Genomic DNA, 21,728 nt, shown 5'->3' on the forward strand with positions numbered 1-21,728 from the left:
CACCCGGACCATGCCCTCCCCTCGGTCTGCAGCCCCCCAGTCTCTGGACTGCAGCTTCCACCTGCAGGCTCCCGGCCCGGCCCTGAGCTACTGGGTCTCTTGGCGCCCCTCAGGCTTCCCTCTTGGCCAGAGGCGCCTCCCTGTGGGGATGTGTTGTGCGTGTGTGCGTGCGTGCGTGTGTGGAATCTCAGCCTGCGGATTGGGCCACAGTCCCGGCCCACATCCTCCCGGGAGCGGCGCTGACCTGTGGGCGCCCAGGTTGATGCAGCTGATGCCCAGGTTGTACCTGGACCTGATGAAGCCGGGCTGCAGCTCCAGGGCCTTGGTGTAGGCCTCCACCGCCTCCTCGCTGCGGTCCCCGTTCGCCAGCGTGGCCCCCAGCCGGTTCCACAGCAGGTAGTCCTGGAGACAGCAGGGGGGGGGAAGACCTCCTCAAACACTGCAGCTCCGGGGGATGTCGGGACAAAGGCAAGTGCCTAACAGCCTGCTTCAAACCTGACAGCTACTCATATTTTTCTGAAACGAAGCTGCAATGAAGCTGTCGCGTAAATCTTTTCCCTTATGATATTTTAATAGTTGTTTAGGCTGGTTAAATGTTTCCTTTTTTGAGTTTACGAGTTTGTTTCTCCTTTCGCATTGAGAGGGCAGTAAATTTAGTGTGGCAGGAAACACTGCATGAATGAGGCCCCGCCGTGTAATTGTGCTGAGTTCGGGGGAATGTCGGCCTGGGCTCAGTTATGATGCGACCTATGATTTCCTCTGAAAAAATCTTGCCCATGATGATTCATGCATGATTTCATCAAAAAAAAAACTGTTCGAGATGTTTAATGATAAGAACTATAGGACACAGCATGAAGACAGCGCTCGTGTGTGATGTCTGCTGGACAATATGCAGGCATGTGACTCCAACCTCTGTGGCTAACAGTGGAGAAAAAGGATACAACAGAGTTACTTTGAAGGGTTTATGTGTTAATGTGGGAATGCAGCTTCCCTCTCAGGCTGGACTGCAATCCTGCCTCCACAGAGCGTGACCTTGAGCTCAGTGCTCTCCGGCAGCCAGGGGCCACGAGCCCTCGTGATTCTCGTGAGGAGTGTCGGATGTGCAAGGGCAAGCTGGACAGCCGGGTCTGCACTGGGCACATGTCTGACCCAGCCACGGTGCTGTTAGTGGGCACACGTGGCCACTGACTCTGCTCTGGGCACAAGTCTGACCCAGCCACGGTGCTGTTAGTGGGCACACCTGGCCACTGACTCTGCTCTGGGCACAAGTCTGACCCAGCCACGGTGCTGTTAGTGGGCACACCTGGCCACTGACTGCTCTGTGCACAAGTCTGACCCAGCCACGGTGCTGTTAGTGGGCACACCTGGCCACTGACTCTGCTCTGGGCACAAGTCTGACCCAGCCACGGTGCTGTTAGTGGGCACACCTGGCCACTGACTGCTCTGTGCACAAGTCTGACCCAGCCACGGTGCTGTTAGTGGGCACACCTGGCCACTGACTCTGCGCTGGGCACAAGTCTGACCCAGCCACGGTGCTGTTAGTGGGCACACCTGGCCACTGACTCTGCGCTGGGCACAAGTCTGACCCAGCCACGGTGCTGTTAGTGGGCACACCTGGCCACTGACTCTGCGCTGGGCACAAGTCTGACCCAGCCACGGTGCTGTTAGTGGGCACACCTGGCCACTGACTCTGCTCTGGGCACAAGTCTGACCCAGCCACGGTGCTGTTAGTGGGCACACGTGGCCACTGACTGCTCTGTGCACAAGTCTGACCCAGCCACGGTGCTGTTAGTGGGCACACATGGCCACTGACTGCTCTGTGCACAAGTCTGACCCAGCCACGGTGCTGTTAGTGGGCACACCTGGCCACTGACTGCTCTGTGCACAAGTCTGACCCAGCCACGGTGCTGTTAGTGGGCACACCTGGCCACTGACTGCTCTGGGCACAAGTCTGACCCAGCCACGGTGCTGTTAGTGGGCACACCTGGCCACTGACTGCTCTGTGCACAAGTCTGACCCAGCCACGGTGCTGTTAGTGGGCACACCTGGCCACTGACTGCTCTGTGCACAAGTCTGACCCAGCCACGGTGCTGTTAGTGGGCACACCTGGCCACTGACTCTGCGCTGGGCACAAGTCTGACCCAGCCACGGTGCTGTTAGTGGGCACACATGGCCACTGACTGCTCTGTGCACAAGTCTGACCCAGCCACGGTGCTGTTAGTGGGCACACCTGGCCACTGACTGCTCTGTGCACAAGTCTGACCCAGCCACGGTGCTGTTAGTGGGCACACATGGCCACTGACTGCTCTGTGCACAAGTCTGACCCAGCCACGGTGCTGTTAGTGGGCACACCTGGCCACTGACTGCTCTGTGCACAAGTCTGACCCAGCCACGGTGCTGTTAGTGGGCACACTTGGCCACTGACTCTGCTCTGTGCACAAGTCTGACCCAGCCACGGTGCTGTTAGTGGGCACACCTGGCCACTGACTGCTCTGTGCACAAGTCTGACCCAGCCACGGTGCTGTTAGTGGGCACACCTGGCCACTGACTGCTCTGTGCACAAGTCTGACCCAGCCACGGTGCTGTTAGTGGGCACACCTGGCCACTGACTGCTCTGTGCACAAGTCTGACCCAGCCACGGTGCTGTTAGTGGGCACACCTGGCCACTGACTGCTCTGTGCACAAGTCTGACCCAGCCACGGTGCTGTTAGTGGGCACACCTGGCCACTGACTCTGCTCTGGGCACAAGTCTGACCCAGCCACGGTGCTGTTAGTGGGCACACCTGGCCACTGACTCTGCTCTGGGCACAAGTCTGACCCAGCCACGGTGCTGTTAGTGGGCACACCTGGCCACTGACTGCTCTGTGCACAAGTCTGACCCAGCCACGGTGCTGTTAGTGGGCACACCTGGCCACTGACTGCTCTGTGCACAAGTCTGACCCAGCCACGGTGCTGTTAGTGGGCACACTTGGCCACTGACTCTGCTCTGTGCACAAGTCTGACCCAGCCACGGTGCTGTTAGTGGGCACACCTGGCCACTGACTGCTCTGTGCACAAGTCTGACCCAGCCACGGTGCTGTTAGTGGGCACACCTGGCCACTGACTCTGCTCTGGGCACAAGTCTGACCCAGCCACGGTGCTGTTAGTGGGCACACATGGCCACTGACTCTGCTCTGGGCACAAGTCTGACCCAGCCACGGTGCTGTTAGTGGGCACACCTGGCCACTGACTCTGCTCTGGGCACAAGTCTGACCCAGCCACGGTGCTGTTAGTGGGCACACGTGGCCACTGACTGCTCTGGGCACAAGTCTGACCCAGCCACGGTGCTGTTAGTGGGCACACCTGGCCACTGACTGCTCTGGGCACAAGTCTGACCCAGCCACGGTGCTGTTAGTGGGCACACCTGGCCACTGACTCTGCGCTGGGCACAAATCTGACCCAGCCACGGTGCTGTTAGTGGGCACACCTGGCCACTGACTCTGCGCTGGGCACAAATCTGACCCAGCCACGGTGCTGTTAGTGGGCACACCTGGCCACTGACTGCTCTGTGCACAAGTCTGACCCAGCCACGGTGCTGTTAGTGGGCACACATGGCCACTGACTCTGCTCTCTGCACAAGTCTGACCCAGCCACGGTGCTGTTAGTGGGCACACCTGGCCACTGACTCTGCTCTGTGCACAAGTCTGACCCAGCCACGGTGCTGTTAGTGGGCACACCTGGCCACTGACTCTGCTCTGGGCACAAGTCTGACCCAGCCACGGTGCTGTTAGTGGGCACACCTGGCCACTGACTCTGCGCTGGGCACAAGTCTGACCCAGCCACGGTGCTGTTAGTGGGCACACCTGGCCACTGACTGCTCTGTGCACAAGTCTGACCCAGCCACGGTGCTGTTAGTGGGCACACATGGCCACTGACTGCTCTGTGCACAAGTCTGACCCAGCCACGGTGCTGTTAGTGGGCACACATGGCCACTGACTCTGCTCTCTGCACAAGTCTGACCCAGCCACGGTGCTGTTAGTGGGCACACCTGGCCACTGACTGCTCTGTGCACAAGTCTGACCCAGCCACGGTGCTGTTAGTGGGCACACATGGCCACTGACTCTGCTCTGGGCACAAGTCTGACCCAGCCACGGTGCTGTTAGTGGGCACACATGGCCACTGACTGCTCTGTGCACAAGTCTGACCCAGCCACGGTGCTGTTAGTGGGCACACCTGGCCACTGACTCTGCTCTGGGCACAAGTCTGACCCAGCCACGGTGCTGTTAGTGGGCACACGTGGCCACTGACTGCTCTGGGCACAAGTCTGACCCAGCCACGGTGCTGTTAGTGGGCACACCTGGCCACTGACTGCTCTGTGCACAAGTCTGACCCAGCCACGGTGCTGTTAGTGGGCACACCTGGCCACTGACTCTGCTCTGGGCACAAGTCTGACCCAGCCACGGTGCTGTTAGTGGGCACACCTGGCCACTGACTCTGCGCTGGGCACAAGTCTGACCCAGCCACGGTGCTGTTAGTGGGCACACCTGGCCACTGACTGCTCTGTGCACAAGTCTGACCCAGCCACGGTGCTGTTAGTGGGCACACATGGCCACTGACTCTGCTCTCTGCACAAGTCTGACCCAGCCACGGTGCTGTTAGTGGGCACACCTGGCCACTGACTCTGCTCTGTGCACAAGTCTGACCCAGCCACGGTGCTGTTAGTGGGCACACCTGGCCACTGACTCTGCTCTGGGCACAAGTCTGACCCAGCCACGGTGCTGTTAGTGGGCACACCTGGCCACTGACTCTGCGCTGGGCACAAGTCTGACCCAGCCACGGTGCTGTTAGTGGGCACACCTGGCCACTGACTGCTCTGTGCACAAGTCTGACCCAGCCACGGTGCTGTTAGTGGGCACACATGGCCACTGACTGCTCTGTGCACAAGTCTGACCCAGCCACGGTGCTGTTAGTGGGCACACATGGCCACTGACTCTGCTCTCTGCACAAGTCTGACCCAGCCACGGTGCTGTTAGTGGGCACACCTGGCCACTGACTGCTCTGTGCACAAGTCTGACCCAGCCACGGTGCTGTTAGTGGGCACACATGGCCACTGACTCTGCTCTGGGCACAAGTCTGACCCAGCCACGGTGCTGTTAGTGGGCACACATGGCCACTGACTGCTCTGTGCACAAGTCTGACCCAGCCACGGTGCTGTTAGTGGGCACACCTGGCCACTGACTCTGCTCTGGGCACAAGTCTGACCCAGCCACGGTGCTGTTAGTGGGCACACATGGCCACTGACTGCTCTGTGCACAAGTCTGACCCAGCCACGGTGCTGTTAGTGGGCACACATGGCCACTGACTGCTCTGTGCACAAGTCTGACCCAGCCACGGTGCTGTTAGTGGGCACACGTGGCCACTGACTGCTCTGTGCACAAGTCTGACCCAGCCACGGTGCTGTTAGTGGGCACACATGGCCACTGACTGCTCTGTGCACAAGTCTGACCCAGCCACGGTGCTGTTAGTGGGCACACCTGGCCACTGACTGCTCTGTGCACAAGTCTGACCCAGCCACGGTGCTGTTAGTGGGCACACGTGGCCACTGACTCTGCTCTGTGCACAAGTCTGACCCAGCCACGGTGCTGTTAGTGGGCACACATGGCCACTGACTCTGCTCTGTGCACAAGTCTGACCCAGCCACGGTGCTGTTAGTGGGCACACCTGGCCACTGACTGCTCTCTGCACAAGTCTGACCCAGCCACGGTGCTGTTAGTGGGCACACATGGCCACTGACTCTGCTCTGAGATTCTCAAATGGAGCTCGGAGAACGGAGCAGCTGTAACGTATTTGCAAGAGCCGCATTCTTGAAATGCGGGGCCGGGGCTTTTCTCGCTTCCACATGGTGATGTCGTAGAGGTGCTGGAGGCCGACGCCGGGCGCGTTACCTCGGGCCGGACAGAGAGGGCCGCGTGGAACGCGTCCACGGCCTTGTTGAACTCGGCGCTGAGGTTGAAGAGCACGCCCAGGCCCGTCTGGAGATCTGGGTCGATGGCGTCCGGGGTCTGCTGGACCGCCTCCAGGAAGAGCTCCCTCACCTCCAGCAGCAGGGAGCTGGGGGCCGAGAGAAGGACACAGGATCCCCCTCAGGCACCTGGAAACTGCAAGCGGCTGACAGAGGCTTTAGTTTTTGCCCTCGGCCACCTTAAAAACCCCCTCCAGACTCGGCAAGCCCGAGCAAAAGAGTTTTTACAGCAGACGAACATCTCCGGCTGCAGTGTGTGCATGTTCTGGGATGGTATTTTCTTTAATGAGAAGACTGTAGCTGAAAACGCAGGGTGGAGGCACAGTAGACCGTCACTTTATGAATACCTGTCCTGTCAGAAAAAGAACTGGAAATGACCATCCGCCTGACATCCATCTGCTTCCTCAGTTCTCAGCCTGCTTTGAGCAAGAAATGTTTTTTGTTTATTTTCATGTACAATATTGGCCTGTATATAAAAAAAACGCACTCACTGACCGATGGGGTGTGGCGGCCGGTGTAGACAGATAGATAAGACTTTATTAATCCCGTAGGGAAATTGATGCGTTACAGCAGTCCAGCCCAAGACAAGCAAAACAGACATCAGAATAGTAATAAAACAAAAGACAAACAAAATAAATTAAAATAAAATAAATATATAGGTGTGTGCAAAATGTGCTGATCATAGTCGCTGTAAAAACAATAGATTGTAGACTCGTCCCATGTGCGCACACACACACGAACACGCACACACGCGGGGCGCGGCGGCGGCGGTCGATCTGCCTACCTGCCCGGGGCGGAGGCGCGGGACGTCCTGCGCGTGGCGGGGGGGGAGCCCCGCGGCTGCGCCCGGCTCTTGGCCAGGTGCTTGTACTTGGGGTTGTGGCGGATCCAGCCCTGCAGCGCCTCGCAGGCCTCGTGCTGCATGCCGGTGTTGGTCAGGCTCACGGCCAGCGCCATGAGCGCCTGCAGGTTGTTGGGGTGCAGCTCCAGGCACCTGCGGGGAGACGGGCGGAGGCGGGTATTTCACACGGGCCAGCGAGGGTTCGCGCTCACGGGCAGCATGTTCAAGAACAGGGCTGTGGGAGCTGGCTCCAGCTGCCCAGAGAGATCCTTGAAGCCAGTGCCCTGGATTCTGTCAGGAAATGGCTGGATAAGATCTTCGGATCAGAGAACATTTCTCCAGAGCTACATGGGCTGAAAGGCCTCCTCTCATTTGTAGCGTTTCTTCCGTAACTTACAGACAAATTTCTTGTGATTTTTTTAAATTTGTTTCGTGACTATTAAGACCCCTGGAGAAGGATTAATCTGGCTAGGCGTTAATTGGAATAGTCAAGACTCTGTTAAACTACAGCTGTTTTTTTTTTACCCTGAAGGCTGGGATTTTGAAGTATTTAAAATCGGTGAAATGCATATTTTTGGGAAACAATCAGAAGCTTATTTCTGTTTCCATAAACACGCATAAGATAATTACTAATGATATTAACAAAAAAGTAATTGTCTATGCTATGGACTTGGGTCTTGACACAGGAATATTAACATACTGTAAGTCACAGTGAAGCTTAATTCTTAATTTTCACATGGGAAGGCACTGGAGTGTTTGTGAAATAATTGAAGGATTATTTTATTGCCTTCCAGTGTCAGGACATAGGGACCCTAAGGTTCGTTAGATGTTTAGACTGGCTGGTTTCTTCAAGAAAGAGAAGAAGCTGATTAGAGATGACTGGAGTCTGCTGTGCGGTACGTCGCTTCTCAAGTGCAGCTCAGAGAATGGAGCAGCTGTAACACATAGACGTGTTCTTGCAAGCCTTCCGACATCGTTTCATCTTTTACAAGAAGATAGCAAGTCTCTTCAAATGAACTATGTTTAATTTAGTTTAAAACAGGCGATTTTAGAGCATAGCAAGTGCTGTGTGACTCTATCAGCATCTTGGAAAAAGTGAGGATAGTTTTTTTGGGTGCGTGTCTAGGGGAGATTTTTTACAATCTGGATTATCTCTGAGGCTGATGACAGAAGGAAGGAAGGAAACTCACCCTGTGTTAGAACGATGTTTATCTGCGATTTAATGTTGATTCAACTTTTCAAACACAGGAACGGCTTTGGTTATGAAATGATTTTGAGTTTCAGCCTTTTATCCTGTTTTGGATTACACGCATAAATAAGGATACAGATGCTTTTGCTGGTATTTACTCTTCTCAACAATAGGATCATTTTGAAAAGTATTAAAAAGGGATTTAAAACCTATCAGATATATTTAAGAGGGAGTGAATAATCATGACATACAGTACAAGCTTTAAAACATAAAATGGAATTAGAAGAGATAGATTCTTCAAATATCAGGAGTAATAATGGTGTTTTATAAAGACCTGATACAGGGATCTCATATTTTTGCAGCTGTCTCTGCTTGAGATCATGTCTGCGCTAGTTTCTGTTTTCTTAATGCTACAACACACTGGGCATTTTTCCACACAGATGCCACTTAATCTTCTAAATTAGTTACATGAGATCTGTATATGAAGTAAAGGCATTAGAATGGCCCTCTTGTGATGATAATTTGTTCAATCATGAGCTGAGTAGAAACGTGCACACTATCAGACCCCTCAAGCTGAAGGACAGACCTGGCCCGATCTCAGAGCTCGGACCGGTACCGATCGGGTCCAGTGAACCTCCCCCACGCACGGCGGCCGCTCCTTACCTCTGGAGGGACACGATGGCTGCCTGCTCGTTCTCGTTCTCCGCCTGCGTCGTCCCGAGCACCTGCCAGGCCTGCGGGGCAACAAGGGTGTCACCTTCAGCGCGGAGCTCGTGCACCGCTGGGGGCTCGTGAGCTACCCGCCCCCCCCAACCGTTAGCCTAATCACCAGCCATCCCAATAACACGCCCATCACTAGTAACTGGAGGCTGGCATGAGACCAGCAGTAATGCCAACCAGGATATCACTGGAAATTCATTTCACGTCTGCTTTAAAACAGCTACCCAGAACAATTGGTTTGTTTAACTACAGTATAACTAGATTTTTTAAAAACTATTTTCTTCCAGTTTGGGGTGGGTGGCATGTGAATCTGTAGTCTGGTCTCTTCTCGGGGTGACTGACTCTGTCCTCTTGGAATGCCAGTAGGCCCAGCTCCTGGAGTCTGGCCTGGCCTCATTCTGCACAACCCTGGAGACGTTATGCAGCTGTTGGGCCTCTTACTGCACCAGCCCTGCTCTTAGAAGGGCTCCAGGAATCTGTGGGTGCTGTTCCTGAGGGAGACGGGGGTGGGGAGGTCCGGGGGCAGGAGGAAGGGGGCTCTTGCCTCTGAGTCCTGGGGGTCCTGCAGGATAGCGGCCTCCAGCAGCAGGACCGCGTTGGGCAGGTCGCCCTCCCTGGCCTTCCTCACTCCTTCCTCGAAGGCGTTGGGCCAGTCCTTATAGGGGTTGTCGGTGTGAAAGTAGTAGCCCTGCAACAAACACCCGAAGACAGGGAAAGTGAGCACCCCAAATCTCCACCTCAGAACAACACAGGACGCTTGGCATCCAGGGGTAGAACAGTACGGGGTCAAGGGTCAGGTCATTTTTAGCGTATCGGGAGAACCTAAACAGCGGAATGATCTGCTCTGTATTTATTGCAGAGTCTCCTTATAATTGAGGAAGCAGAGTTACCGGTAACACACAGACACTGTCACATTGCTCACGTTCAACTTCACTAGGCAGTTACTGTCCTACACCCCAAACTCCTGCCTTCCCTGTGAACTGTGGAAAACACAGAGCTTTAAAATGCATGTCAGTGTGTGTTTGGCCTGTGTTACATGTGGATCCATAAGGAATGGTGCAGTGGACTGTAATAATATTTACAGTGCTCATGACACCAGCATAATAAAGTCATCACACATCCAGTGCAAAGTCAAGGGTCATGACAAGAATGAGTCCACAGCTGAGGTCAAATTTCCTGCATCCCGTTAAAGCGACCCAACAAAATGTTCTTGAACTGATTTACAGTTCTGTAGTGAGAACGGCGCCCAGACACTGTGCAGCTGAAAGAGGAAGACGCACCTTTTCGTGAGGAGAGATGCTGGAAGGGATCTGAGGTGACTGGTTTTCTGTCAGCCAGTTTCTCCGGGCCAGCTCCTCCCACTCTGCCTGCATTTTGTCCCAGAACTCGGTGTCGGACTAGAGAAGCAGGGAAACAAGTGAGCTTGGGCTCTTGGCGGGGGCTGTCAGCGAGGACTGAGTCACTATTCCACGACCGGTGAGAGGGAAACACAACAGTCCACACGGAACCCCTTGCCTACTGTATCTCTTCCTACAACAGAACTAATTTTCTATCTTTTTTCAACACTGTAAAAAGGTACACACTTATTTTTCTGTAGGGAAAAAAATGATACCAGGAAAGTAAATGACCAGCTCATTTTCCAAATTGTAACACAGCGCTGGGCCTCTTGTAAGATAATGGGTGCAGGGGGGGCCCCCCTGCATTTTACTGGGAGGCCTGGGGTTGACAACACACTACCAGCGAACCTTTGAACCCCTTTAAAAAGCCAGAGCACTGGGGCACTTTATTAGTGAGAAGTTGTACATGATTACTGATGGAGGGCTTTAGCACCAGAGAACCAAGAGTTCAAGGAGAAAAGTACAATGAGGCACATTAACCATGATACTATGAGCATTTATTTATGGTTTCAAGAGCATCTCCCTCAGCTCCTTGTTCCTAGCCGCTTCTGCGGTCCCTCTGCCGGTCTGTGCAGAGGTCATTCGCGACGTACGAAAGGTTCAATTCAGTGACAAAGCAACGACCTTGCTGTTCAATCTCCTCTGCCGTCCTGAAAGACCTGTGGGGCTCCGTCTGTGGCTCGGCTGCTGTGCCGCGTGCAGGGAAGCGCACAGCTTGTGCCCGTTTCGCTGCATGTGCGCGAGATCCACTCATGCAGATAAGACCGGCAGCCGGGGCGCTTCAGCAGAGCTGCAGTCTGCTGTGCTGACCCTTGCAGGCTCAGGGGGTCACCAGGCACAGCTGGGCCCTCCAGGCACAGCGCAACACATGTAAAGGTGATTGGTTTAAGAGCTTAAATATCTCAGGATAAAGTGACACCTTAGTGATAACAAGGAGCAAACGTAATTCTGCACGTTGTCCAGCTGTCTGTTGAAATTCCTCTCGCTATTTTTCTTCGGGAACAATTTTAGATGCAATTAAGTGGATAGTGTTTCCCTAATCTTTCTGATCTAATACAGATATGCTGAGTGGACAACTGATGGTGATTTATGACTCCTTAGATGTCCGTAAGCGCTGAGAAGCACAGAGGCTGTAGTTACACAGTTACTTCTGCAGAAGACAGTGAATAGCTGGTGCATTTCCAGAAAGAGAGGTTTGGAGATTTTGCAGATGTTCAATACGAAAGCTAAATAATTAATTTTACTCATAGAATTTGTGTAAGTCAGCACTTTTATGGATAAATCTAGCATTCTCATCCCGTGTGCATTTTTCATGCCACCTAGGTTCCACTGGTTTTTCTAACCCATGAAACACGCTGGATCGGGCTTGTCCTGTAGTGGTACGCACGGTAATGTTCCAGACACTGACATGTCGTGCGACCGCGAAAAAACCTAATTGCATTAGGACATGTGCCTTTATATAGTGGCAAGAAATAATAGGCTTTTATCCAAGTAACCTTGAAAGACGGTCCGTGAATTCAAGTTTCATCATAATCGCACCCCAGATTAGATTACCTATCAGACGGATATACAGTACATCCTGTGCGGGTCAAGACATCCTTCACAATAACAGGACACTATTTCTTGTCAGCCCCACAGACAGAAGGCCATTATTCTTGGGAACCTGTCCAGTTGACATGACAAGACAACAGAGTGCAATGCTGCACATGTGCGTCGTCAGAGCCCCTCAGACATACTGAGGGACACTCCACATGGTGAGGCTCTGGAGCCCTGCAGGGACAGTGCCTGGGCACGGGCCAGCGCTGGGTTGACGTGAAGGGCACGAGTCCAGCTGCTGGGTTCTACTGGACGAATACCTAAATGATTAATAAGGGATTAATTTATCAAGGTCTTTATGAGGCACTTGCATTATTCAGTATTTTTAGAAACCAGATGAACAAAAGGCATTGAAAATATGGATTTTTAAATTTTCAACATATCTGTTTTTCAACCAAAAATGCCAAAAGAAAATACGACACTGAAAAAAGCTCTCGATGCATCTCATACAATGCCTTGCTCATTTTAGTCTCGTTAACTCCCACAGAGATGTGAAGCATGAACAGAACTGGCTCTGTATAAAATAAATCTATATCTCCAGAGAACAATCTTCCTACTTTCCAGTGAGGTACACTAAGCTACCTTGCCAGAGACATTAATTCCGATGACTGTGATAGAGTTAGAATGTGAAACGGAATGTTAGTTTCTTCAATGCCTGCCAACACATGTCAGTGCAGAATATGAATTAACCACAAGATTCAGAGGTTAGTGTTTGCTATGAATACATCATTGTCTAAACCAGCAGTAGAGAGAACAAGCCTGATGCAAGTTCCGCTCTTGAGCGGCTATTTCTTGTCCATCTCCATGAATGAGGACATGTGCTGTGTTCCGAGACTCGTCCCAGAATATATTGTCGCTCAAAATGACAAACAAATGCCTTCAGTCAACTACAACAGGAATGTGCTTCCGTTTTTTTTTTTCAGAATTTCAGAACCCATGAAACAGGGGAACGTGGAGCAGACAGCGTAGCTCATCATCCATTCAGCCTCCCATCTTCCAACCACTTTATCCAAGCAACCTGGACCCTAGCCCAGCAAGCAACAGGCGCAAGGCAGGGAACACCCTGGACTGGATGCCAGTCCATCACAGGGCACCACCCACCCACACACACTCAATCTCCAGGAGCCAATTAACCTCCCAGCCTGGCTTTGGACTGTGGGAGCAACCTGCAGGAAAGCCACACGAACATGGGGACACCATGCAAGTTCCACACAGACAGCACCCCGGGTCCGGAATTGAACCCAGCGCCGCGAGCTGGCAATGCTGACCACTGTGCCACCCCAGCGGTGTTAAGCACGTCCGGAAAACACCTGGCGGCGTGTACAGCATGCGCATCAACATCTGCCTTCCCGCCTGTTGCTCTTCAGGTACAAGGTTGTCCAATGACAGGAGGAACTCCAGGAAAAGGCCCGCTGGGCCGGGGGAAGAGCAGCGGCGCTGGGGACTGCTCACCTCCCGCTCTGTGCAGAAGCAAACCTGAGACGGCCGCACTGTTCAGATTCAGAGTGGATCCCAGTCCTGTCAGGCCTTCCGACTTCTTTCATTACTTGCAGACGGATTTGCTTAATTCAGTACCAACCCAGTGGGCTCCGGTCCAGGCTGAACTCCGGTTTTTGTTTGAACAGGCCTTTTGGTGTCTTCCTTAGCAAATTTTATTTTAAATGACCCTTCCCTCCGTCCCCCAATGGCACATTATCAGGTTTTGTGGAAATTAAAATGTGAGAAAAGCATTTGAAAGCCCGTCTTCCTCCAAAGCAATTTCTATGTTATCTCCTTAATGACTTTATATTAAATACAGCAGGAGCATCGGGCAAACCTATTGGATTCTGAAAGGACAGGTAATGGGAACGTGGAGGGTTATGGTTTGTGTGATGTTACATTCTTACTAAGTAAAAGGCCCTAAAGCTGCAGTTTAAAAGTCTTTCACCATTAGGCAATTGAATGTGCAGCAATCAGATTTAATAACACAGACAGATTTTTCTTCTGGTCACCATTAGGTTCCATCCTGATTAGTATATATGCATACACATCCTTGGTCGCTCCTTGGGAATGATATGTGCTGATGAATCCCATTAGAAAGGTAATCTGGGCAGATTAACAGCCCCAGCCTGGCCATAAAAAGGAAACTGAGCTCTCGTTGTGCAAAACGGGACACAAGCCGTGGTCTGTAGCTGAGATCGATCTTCCATTTGTCTGCGTGCATTTGTGAGGGTCATGATTTATAGGCGCTGCTTTCGTCCACCAGGTGCCAGCAACACGAGAGCAGGGGTAATCGTACATTTCGTAGTTCTCGGCTTTGTAGCTCCGGCAGCTGCACTGTCATCATTCATAAACTCCTGCTTCCCTGCTCCGCACGAGAGGAGCACGGCACTCACTCGCACATCTGCTCTCTTCCGTTACTTCCTACTGGGGGAGGCCTAACAACGCCGATTCTCATACCCATGCACCGTGTGCAATGCCCTCAGCAAAAACACAGCTGCTCTAATTCCCGTTTGTGCAGGAAAGCAGCCAATAAACACAGTCAGGTATAGAGTCAGCTGCTCAGCAAGCAGGTGCGTGAAGTCAGTCGTAGGAGCATTGTATAAATTGGGACAAGGTGCTGAATGCCTAATGCAAAGAGGCTGTACAAAGAGCTGGAATTCAATGCACAATTCAGTCAGGACCCTGGACAGCTCCTAGTATGCAGGGATATCTTATTTCCTAAGGAGAGCACCTGAACTCAGTGATATTGTTTCTCCCATCTGGAACAGACGTGATTACTGGTGTGGAACTTACTAAGAATAATAAAATATCTTTATTATAACAAAGCCTGTGTGTCAGATTACTGCAATAGGAATGAAGAGCTAATACCTGATACAGCAGCTAAATTACTGTTATAATATCTCATCTGTTAACAAGAGTGAAACTTAACAATAAAGTTACTAGGAATAATAAAAAGCGTGACTATAACAAAGCCCGTGTATCAGATTACTGTAACTGGAATGAAGAGCTAATACTTGATACAGCGCTAAATTGCTAATAGAATATCTCACATGTTGATCAAGACAGGGTTAGTAAAGCTGTTTACTATGCAACATGACTGACTGACCCCCACCAGCGGAACAATTTGCCTCATCCCAGTATAAATTGATGCAGTTTTTGCACTGCTTACATGCTGAGGGCCAAAATAACAGCCTCCTCCAATGTTATTTCTGCCCCTCTGTGTCCGTGAGCTGCTGCAGCAAAGAGTAGAACAGCAGGCACTGTTTTTTACACAGAGGGTTGTAGGAGTGTGGAACAAGTTACCCCGCCAGGTTCTTGAGGCTGATACCCCATGGCACATTCAAGAAACGCTGAGATCCATGATGGAGCGATTAGCTACCGGACACTATGGTCTGTTCTTACAAGAGGACAGCGGCCTACCTCCACTGCTGCCTTCGCTCTCTCAAACTCCTCCTCCAGGGAATGGTTCCTGGACAGCAGTGCACTCCCCCAGCGCTGCTCCTTACTTGACCGCCCCTGTTAACACACACACACGCGCACACGTGCGCGCGGTCAGGGTCAGGGTCAGGGTCTGAGTCAGGAGCAGGAGCAGGAGCACAGTCAGGGTCAGAGTCAGGGTCAGAGTCAGGGTCAGAGTCAGGGTCAGGACCGAGGACAGGGTCAGCCGGTGCCCAGGGGAGACTCCACTGCCACGCCCCCTTCGCAAATCTGAGCAGGAAAAAGAAGCCTTTGAAAACTGCCTGAAAGTTTGGCTTTTCCGAAAGATTGATTTTCATGCCTTGTGAATTCATCAGCAATTACAATCACTGCAGGCTGTGCATTTAGTCCAAGTTTTTTTTGTCATTTTCTGGGTTTTTGTGTTTTTGTCTATTTTTAACTTGATATTTCCAGCTAGGTAAATTACAGCAGAAACAGGAGCATTATAACTGAAATTGCATTAATCGGAAATGAGGAAACTTTTCAGGAGCGTACCCTGATTTTCAGTTCATTTTTTGCGGTGTCAATTATTTTTTTCTGAAATGGCCTTTTAATATCCAGAAGGATCTATACATCCTGCTATATAAAATGATCTTTCAGTACAGTGCCTCACAACACTCATAGATAGCTCCTTATCATTTCCTGAAACCAGAGTGGATCCAGAGATGTAGTCATCAAGGAAGTATAAGAACAGGGAGTGCTTAATTAGCATAAGATTTGAAAAGGGCAAATACTATTCAGTAGAATAACAAATACACAGTTTTGTATTAAGCTTGTACCTGCTGGATTTGAGTGCCTTCCTACAATGATACCAATATCATTACAAATCCTCTCTAATCCAACATTTTTAAGAGTCTTATGGGGTGCTGCTGTAGTCGAAGGAAGGCTAATCAATCACAGATGTGATCTGCTGGGTGGTTGGGCTCCTGATACGAAACAGCTCCTGTATGTCGCCCAGGTAGGGCTACATTTCAGGGATGGATAAATTGGGTCCCCTGCCATGCCAAAAGCACTATGGGATGTCATGGGATAAACTGTGCTGTAAAGGAATTATTAATCTGCTTCCATGAAAGATTTTTTTCCCAAGGCAACAAGACCAAATGCTCAGCCTTCCTTAACCTCCTATCTGCTGGTCTGAAACTACAGTACTGCTGAAAACTGCTCTATCAAGCTTGATCATCATAATGGCATTGCTGGTAAAGGTTGACATTAAGGTTAGTGGTTACCTACCTTGAATTGTGCTTAGTTTTCTGCAATAAACTAGTGCAATTCCTGTGCTGATCGGGATTAAAAAATAGCTTCCGAGATGAGTTGCTTTTTAAGAGACCTTTGACCTCCTGTTTTAGCGTATTTCATGCAAGTTTCACAATTTGAGAAGCTGCTGAAAGTTTGATCCCTGTAATATATCTTCCTGGAACAACTCTGCTAGTTCCACCCCTTTCTCATATCACAGGGGATATTTAATACCAGGTCTTTGTTTAATTCGAGAATCAAAGCTGCTCGCTCTGTCATTTTTAGAGACGCAAATTCATTTCGGACACTGGCTGCAGATTAATAAACACAAAGTGAGCTTCCACCATCTCAATCACAGTAGTTCTTAGAGCTATAAAATGACACAATTTACTTTTTACCCCCCAGTACTTGCAGATTACAACAGCAGTTTGTACATTTACATCTAATTTATAGTATTTATTCTGGGGTGGTACAATGTAATGTAATCTGACTAGTAGCAAAACTTTGAATTTAAAATGAATCTGGTTTCTTGTTTTGGGAAAGTGCAGGTTAAGAAATATAAATGAATTCCTCCGAATTCCATTGTATAATTTATGCTGCTACACTGAACGTTGTTTACATATGTATGTGACAATGTTCGTCTGTCTTCTCTCCTGTTTAAATTTGTACTGTATATGTTGTACTGTATGTATGTCTCATCTGTGTACTTGCTGTACCAATAGCAAATTCCACGAACTACTGCTGTGTGTCAATAAAGAATAATCATCATAAATAATGATTTTTCTGGTTTGAACTCTATGGAGACAATTTTTTAAATTCCTCTTAAACAGTTAACATATATTTGAAGAATTTATTTCTGTAATGTCAACAGACGGAGATTCTGTGTCCTGACTTTCGGACAGCTTAATCCATCATTGCCCCACGCTTTAAAAAGCAATTTCAGCATTTCAGAGGAAATTTTTAATTTAGCGTAATGTATAGTATTTGTGCACATTAGTTTAGCGACCTATCTCCCACATTTTGTTTTTACTGATTTAAATATGATAGTGTAAATGTTGAAAAGGGGTTTGTGGGCATTGATTATTTGTTGAGATAACACAGGCTGTAACCGGCTTGCAAGGTGTGAATAATTGATCAGGTGCTTATCTGACAGAGATGGCTCTTAAATACAGCAGGAGGTGTCCCAAAGCTGTATGTATCCCATTACTTCCAAGATGAAGCATCTGACACACATACCTCCCTATCCTGCAACCATAAAATTCAGAAATGCCTGAAACTGAATTTTAAATGTGGGTGTGTGTGGACAGTTGCTTTATACCAGAGTATCACCGCAATATATGTTAGAAAGTACTTTGATGTTCACACCAGACTTTGTCGTTCATTCGTTTAAGTTTTAATTGCCTAGAGAGTCTGTGGTTCCTCTTGTGTAAAGACACTACACACTACGCTGAAAACGGAAAAGTTAAATTTATTAAATTTTTATTAAAATTAGTTAAAATTCAAACTATTTGATCTATGGGGCAAACAAATCTGGTCTGGGAGGAGTAGACTTGTGGGTTCTACAGATCTAGATCTGATCTTACAGATCCATCACCTTCTGGAGATCTGGAATAGACAGGAAATGTAATACTGTAAGTAATTACTTAATTCGCTAGAATTTCAGGCTGGAACAAGACTCAGAAGCATGGTGGCCCTCAATCGGTGTCGTTTGTGTTAAGATCCCTGTCCTTACAGTGCAGGCGAGCTGCACAGCAAACCCCTTTGGCTAACAGGGAACCTGAACCTCAGCTCAGACACGGCTGAGACAGACGCTGAGCAGAAAGTCTCTGAGAGTGCAGTTCGCTGGAGAAAAAAGAAGTAAACTGCAAATCCACACCCTTAAATTTGTTTTAAAACGTTGGAGAAATGAATACCGTTTCTGCAGGATGCAAACTGAAACAGCACCTTACCTGGGACGCAGCTACAGACTCCACCTCCAGAGAGGAACTGGCCTCTAGGGAGTTTTTTGCTGATGACTCAGACTGTGCTCTGCTTTCTGAGGGCCTGAAGACAACAAGACAAAATGCATCAGAGCAGATCTGCAGCAGAGGTGATTAATTAGGGGGGAAATGGATAAGACAAAATTTCTTCAAAAGATCCCATCCAATACTTTTTTTTTAAAAAAGAGTCTTGGTGTAGCTGAGCTGCACTCTGTTCACGATTTGAAGGGCAATTGACCACTTCTGTTTAAAATAGTGAAACAGAAAGTGCTTCTGTGGCTGTTAATATTTCACCTCCTCATCCTGAGCCAATGTCTCCTAATAGTATGATGTACAGTTTCCTTATGCTGGCTGTGAGGAGTGCAGTACTGTAAAATATCCCCTTGGCTGAAACAGAGGCCTTGGGTGATTATTTCCTGCGAATGACCTTTTCAAACTTCTAGAAGGAGCCTTCAGCCTTTGAACATAAGGTTTCATCTTCCTTTGTCTTGTGCCAGACTGTGTAGTTCCAGCACTTATTACAGCTTATGGAACCCAGGCCATATGTCACGATTCGTGTGAATCAGCTGTTTGTTCACACTCTGGGTCACTTAATTAATACAAAAAAAGAAACAGAAACATGGTCATATTTAAAGCAAAGAGAATGAATTTGTGCGATGCAGAGAAGGAAAACAGATTAAATGTTCGTCTGTGATTTCAAAGACGTTCAGTAAACAAAGGAACAACAGAGGCTGAGGCACAACGGAGACATAAGCCCATGGTGGAGTGCAGTGCTGCCGCTGCAATATGTAATAGACAGAATCGCCATGCCACACAACACCATGCACAAAGAGGAGCAGACATCAACACCTTCATGCAGGGACTCATGTATGTGCTTCTTAGTTAAGGACTAACAACTCCACCAACAGAGCAACAGCTGAGCGTGTTTCCTCCGCGGTGAGAGCACTGCACACAACGTTGGCGCCAAGGTGAGGCTGCCCTACCAGAGGAATTCACTGGATGAGTGTCTAGAAGATCGCCTTCTCTCCAGCTTCCACTTTCTGCTCCCGTTCCGCTCAGCATGCGAGCTCACCTCCTCCCATTTCTCCAGGGGGGAGGCGACAGTAACTGTGAGGGAGGGGAGAGAGGGGACAGCTGGTACACAGGGAACTTCCCGATCTTGAACCTCGAGCACCGGCTTCAGCAGGCGAGCTACGCGGTCAGTAGGGCCATTCTGAAACACACGACTCCCCCATAAGTGAAAGCACTCCTGTCCTTTTATTTATTGTACTTTTAGAATGAGAAGAACACTCTTACTGTATGTGTGTCATGGAAGTGGAAATGAAATCTCAAGTGCTGTGGGGGAAACCGTCGTAGGAGAGAATACAGTTGGCACTGTAGGCTTTTGAGGGTTAAAACAGCAAACCTCACCCCTGGTCCTGCAGAGCCTCAGAAACCGCAGGATTATAGGAAATCTGAACTGCTCAATGACAGGAGCTTGGAAAGAGTTACAATTAACTGCCAGCAACTGATTTAATGAAGTCATCCAAGCTCACATACAGTAATAATTATTCATAGCAGTTCAGGTGGGGAGCTGCGTCAGCATGCGTAGGCTGCAAAGGAACAAGTAATAGGTTTATTCCCTGCTGAAAGGAGAAGAAAGAAAACACAACGTTTCGGCTGTGGAGCCTTCTTCGGGTGTGAGAAAGACCAGGCAGACAGCAAAGATTAAAGAGCACAGGAGAAGAACAGCTGGGAGAGGGGAGGAGACCGGACCAGGGGAGAGGCAGAGAGGTGAAGAGAGGGGTAAAGTCGAAACCTGCAGGAGAATAGAGAAGATGACATGAAAACAAGTCTGTCGTTGAGAGAAGGGGGAAGGTGTGAACCGAGTTTCAGGAGAATTGTTGTTTCTGATGTCTTTCTGCTAGGGGAGTTGAGAAACCCTTCTTTGAGAACGCAGACGGAGAGATCAGTGTGATCGTGGCCGTCTGAGGTGAAACGAGAAACTATGGGCTTGGAGAGATCTGTAATCTTCACAGCTCTAACATGCTCTCTGAAGCAGTCTCCTAGTCTCCTTCCTGTTTCCCCAACGTAGATAGATACGTAGATAGCTGGGCATTATAATCATTCATGTTTGCTTTCATATATAAATTTATTTCATCCCAAGCTCTCCCACAGTGCTTCTGAGATAGGAGGGACCCCACCTGGGTGATGCACAGCAGCCCCTGTACGGCAGGGTCATGAGAGAAGCGAGTAATTATTTCACCCACAGAATTAAGGGGGACATTTAGGGAAGCCAGATGGTGCAAGCCCTGCATGGCGTTTAGCCAGCACAGACAGTGCCATGGGATCTTTAATGCCCCAGTGCTCAGGATCTTGGGGTTAACATCCCAACCAAAGGATGGCACCTCCCCCTGCACCTGGTGTGCCTGGTCACCACAACGAGAGAGCGCCCCCTACTGGTACACGAACACCACTTCCTGCCACAAAGTGGTCTTCCTTGGAGATCTCCCATCCCAGTGCTGACCAGGCCCAGCTTCTGACTTCTGACGAGCAGCAGGCCCTGTGGCTCCAGGTTCGGGAGTGAGGCTCAGGACTGTTGGAGGATGCACTGTAAGCGCGGCGTCTGTCGCGGGGCCGATCCAGTCCGTGGCCCGGCCCAGTGTTCAGTACACCGTACCTGAGTCCAGCGACGCTCTCTCCGGCGCGCGGGAGCTGGAGGCGCTCCGCTCCACGTCCACCTGGATCAGCTCCGTCTCGTCCATCTTCTTCCTGGGGGGGGTGCCCTTGGCCCCCTCCGCTCTCTTCCCAGCCTTGCAGCTCCGGCCCTCGGAGGGGTCGCTCAGGTCCAGCAGGTCCAGGCTGGGGGAGAGGACTGGAGGGGGAACAGGAGGAGGCACAGCGGGTCACGCCGACCCGCTCGGACAGGACGGACTGTCAGGGCACGTGCCTGCGAGGTGCACCTTGGGGCAGCGCGGCACCTCTGTGCTGTACGTCCCGTCTGCGTGGGAGGGGACAGGGCCGGGGCTGGGCACCCCCGTGTGCTACAGTGAGGGACAGCGGCTATTCCTGTTTCTATCAGACCTCATGGACAATATGTCTTCTGCAAGGCACGCGGCCCGAGACAAGCGCGCAGGCGGGCACAAGGCATCAAAGCTGCTCAACCAACAGGCAGAAGAGAAACTTCACACGGCAATTTAAAAACCTCTGATTTTAACAGCATTAGACAAGACATACTGTACACCCTACGATTTCTGTGGGAATGCAGCTGATTACTTATAAATTCCAGGCCAATTCCTCAAGACATCAGAATCAACATCGCCAGCCTTTCCAA

The 21,728-nt window shown here is 50.2% G+C and overlaps 1 protein-coding gene across 6 annotated transcripts in view; it reads right to left on the minus strand.

Annotated features, from left to right (window-relative positions):
• The window catches only part of pex5la (peroxisomal biogenesis factor 5-like a), a 70,800-nt gene that overhangs the window by 3,514 nt on the left and 45,558 nt on the right, over nucleotides 1-21,728 (minus strand). For 5 of the 6 annotated variants that reach the window (XM_069197435.1, XM_069197438.1, XM_069197437.1 and 2 more), the window contains 10 exons: nucleotides 21,075-21,269; nucleotides 19,399-19,522; nucleotides 18,386-18,479; nucleotides 15,147-15,242; nucleotides 10,032-10,148; nucleotides 9,296-9,439; nucleotides 8,695-8,765; nucleotides 6,786-6,995; nucleotides 5,925-6,090; nucleotides 245-402 (listed from right to left, as the gene is read on the minus strand). In XM_069197435.1, coding sequence (XP_069053536.1) covers nucleotides 245-402; nucleotides 5,925-6,090; nucleotides 6,786-6,995; nucleotides 8,695-8,765; nucleotides 9,296-9,439; nucleotides 10,032-10,148; nucleotides 15,147-15,242; nucleotides 18,386-18,479; nucleotides 19,399-19,522; nucleotides 21,075-21,269 — 1,375 coding nt within the window. The remainder of the gene's footprint in view (nucleotides 1-244; nucleotides 403-5,924; nucleotides 6,091-6,785; nucleotides 6,996-8,694; nucleotides 8,766-9,295; nucleotides 9,440-10,031; nucleotides 10,149-15,146; nucleotides 15,243-18,385; nucleotides 18,480-19,398; nucleotides 19,523-21,074; nucleotides 21,270-21,728) is intronic. The other variant, XM_069197436.1, reaches the window with a different exon arrangement.

This window comes from Lepisosteus oculatus, chromosome 13, assembly GCF_040954835.1.
Source record: "Lepisosteus oculatus isolate fLepOcu1 chromosome 13, fLepOcu1.hap2, whole genome shotgun sequence".
Taxonomy (NCBI): Eukaryota; Metazoa; Chordata; class Actinopteri; order Semionotiformes; family Lepisosteidae; genus Lepisosteus; species Lepisosteus oculatus.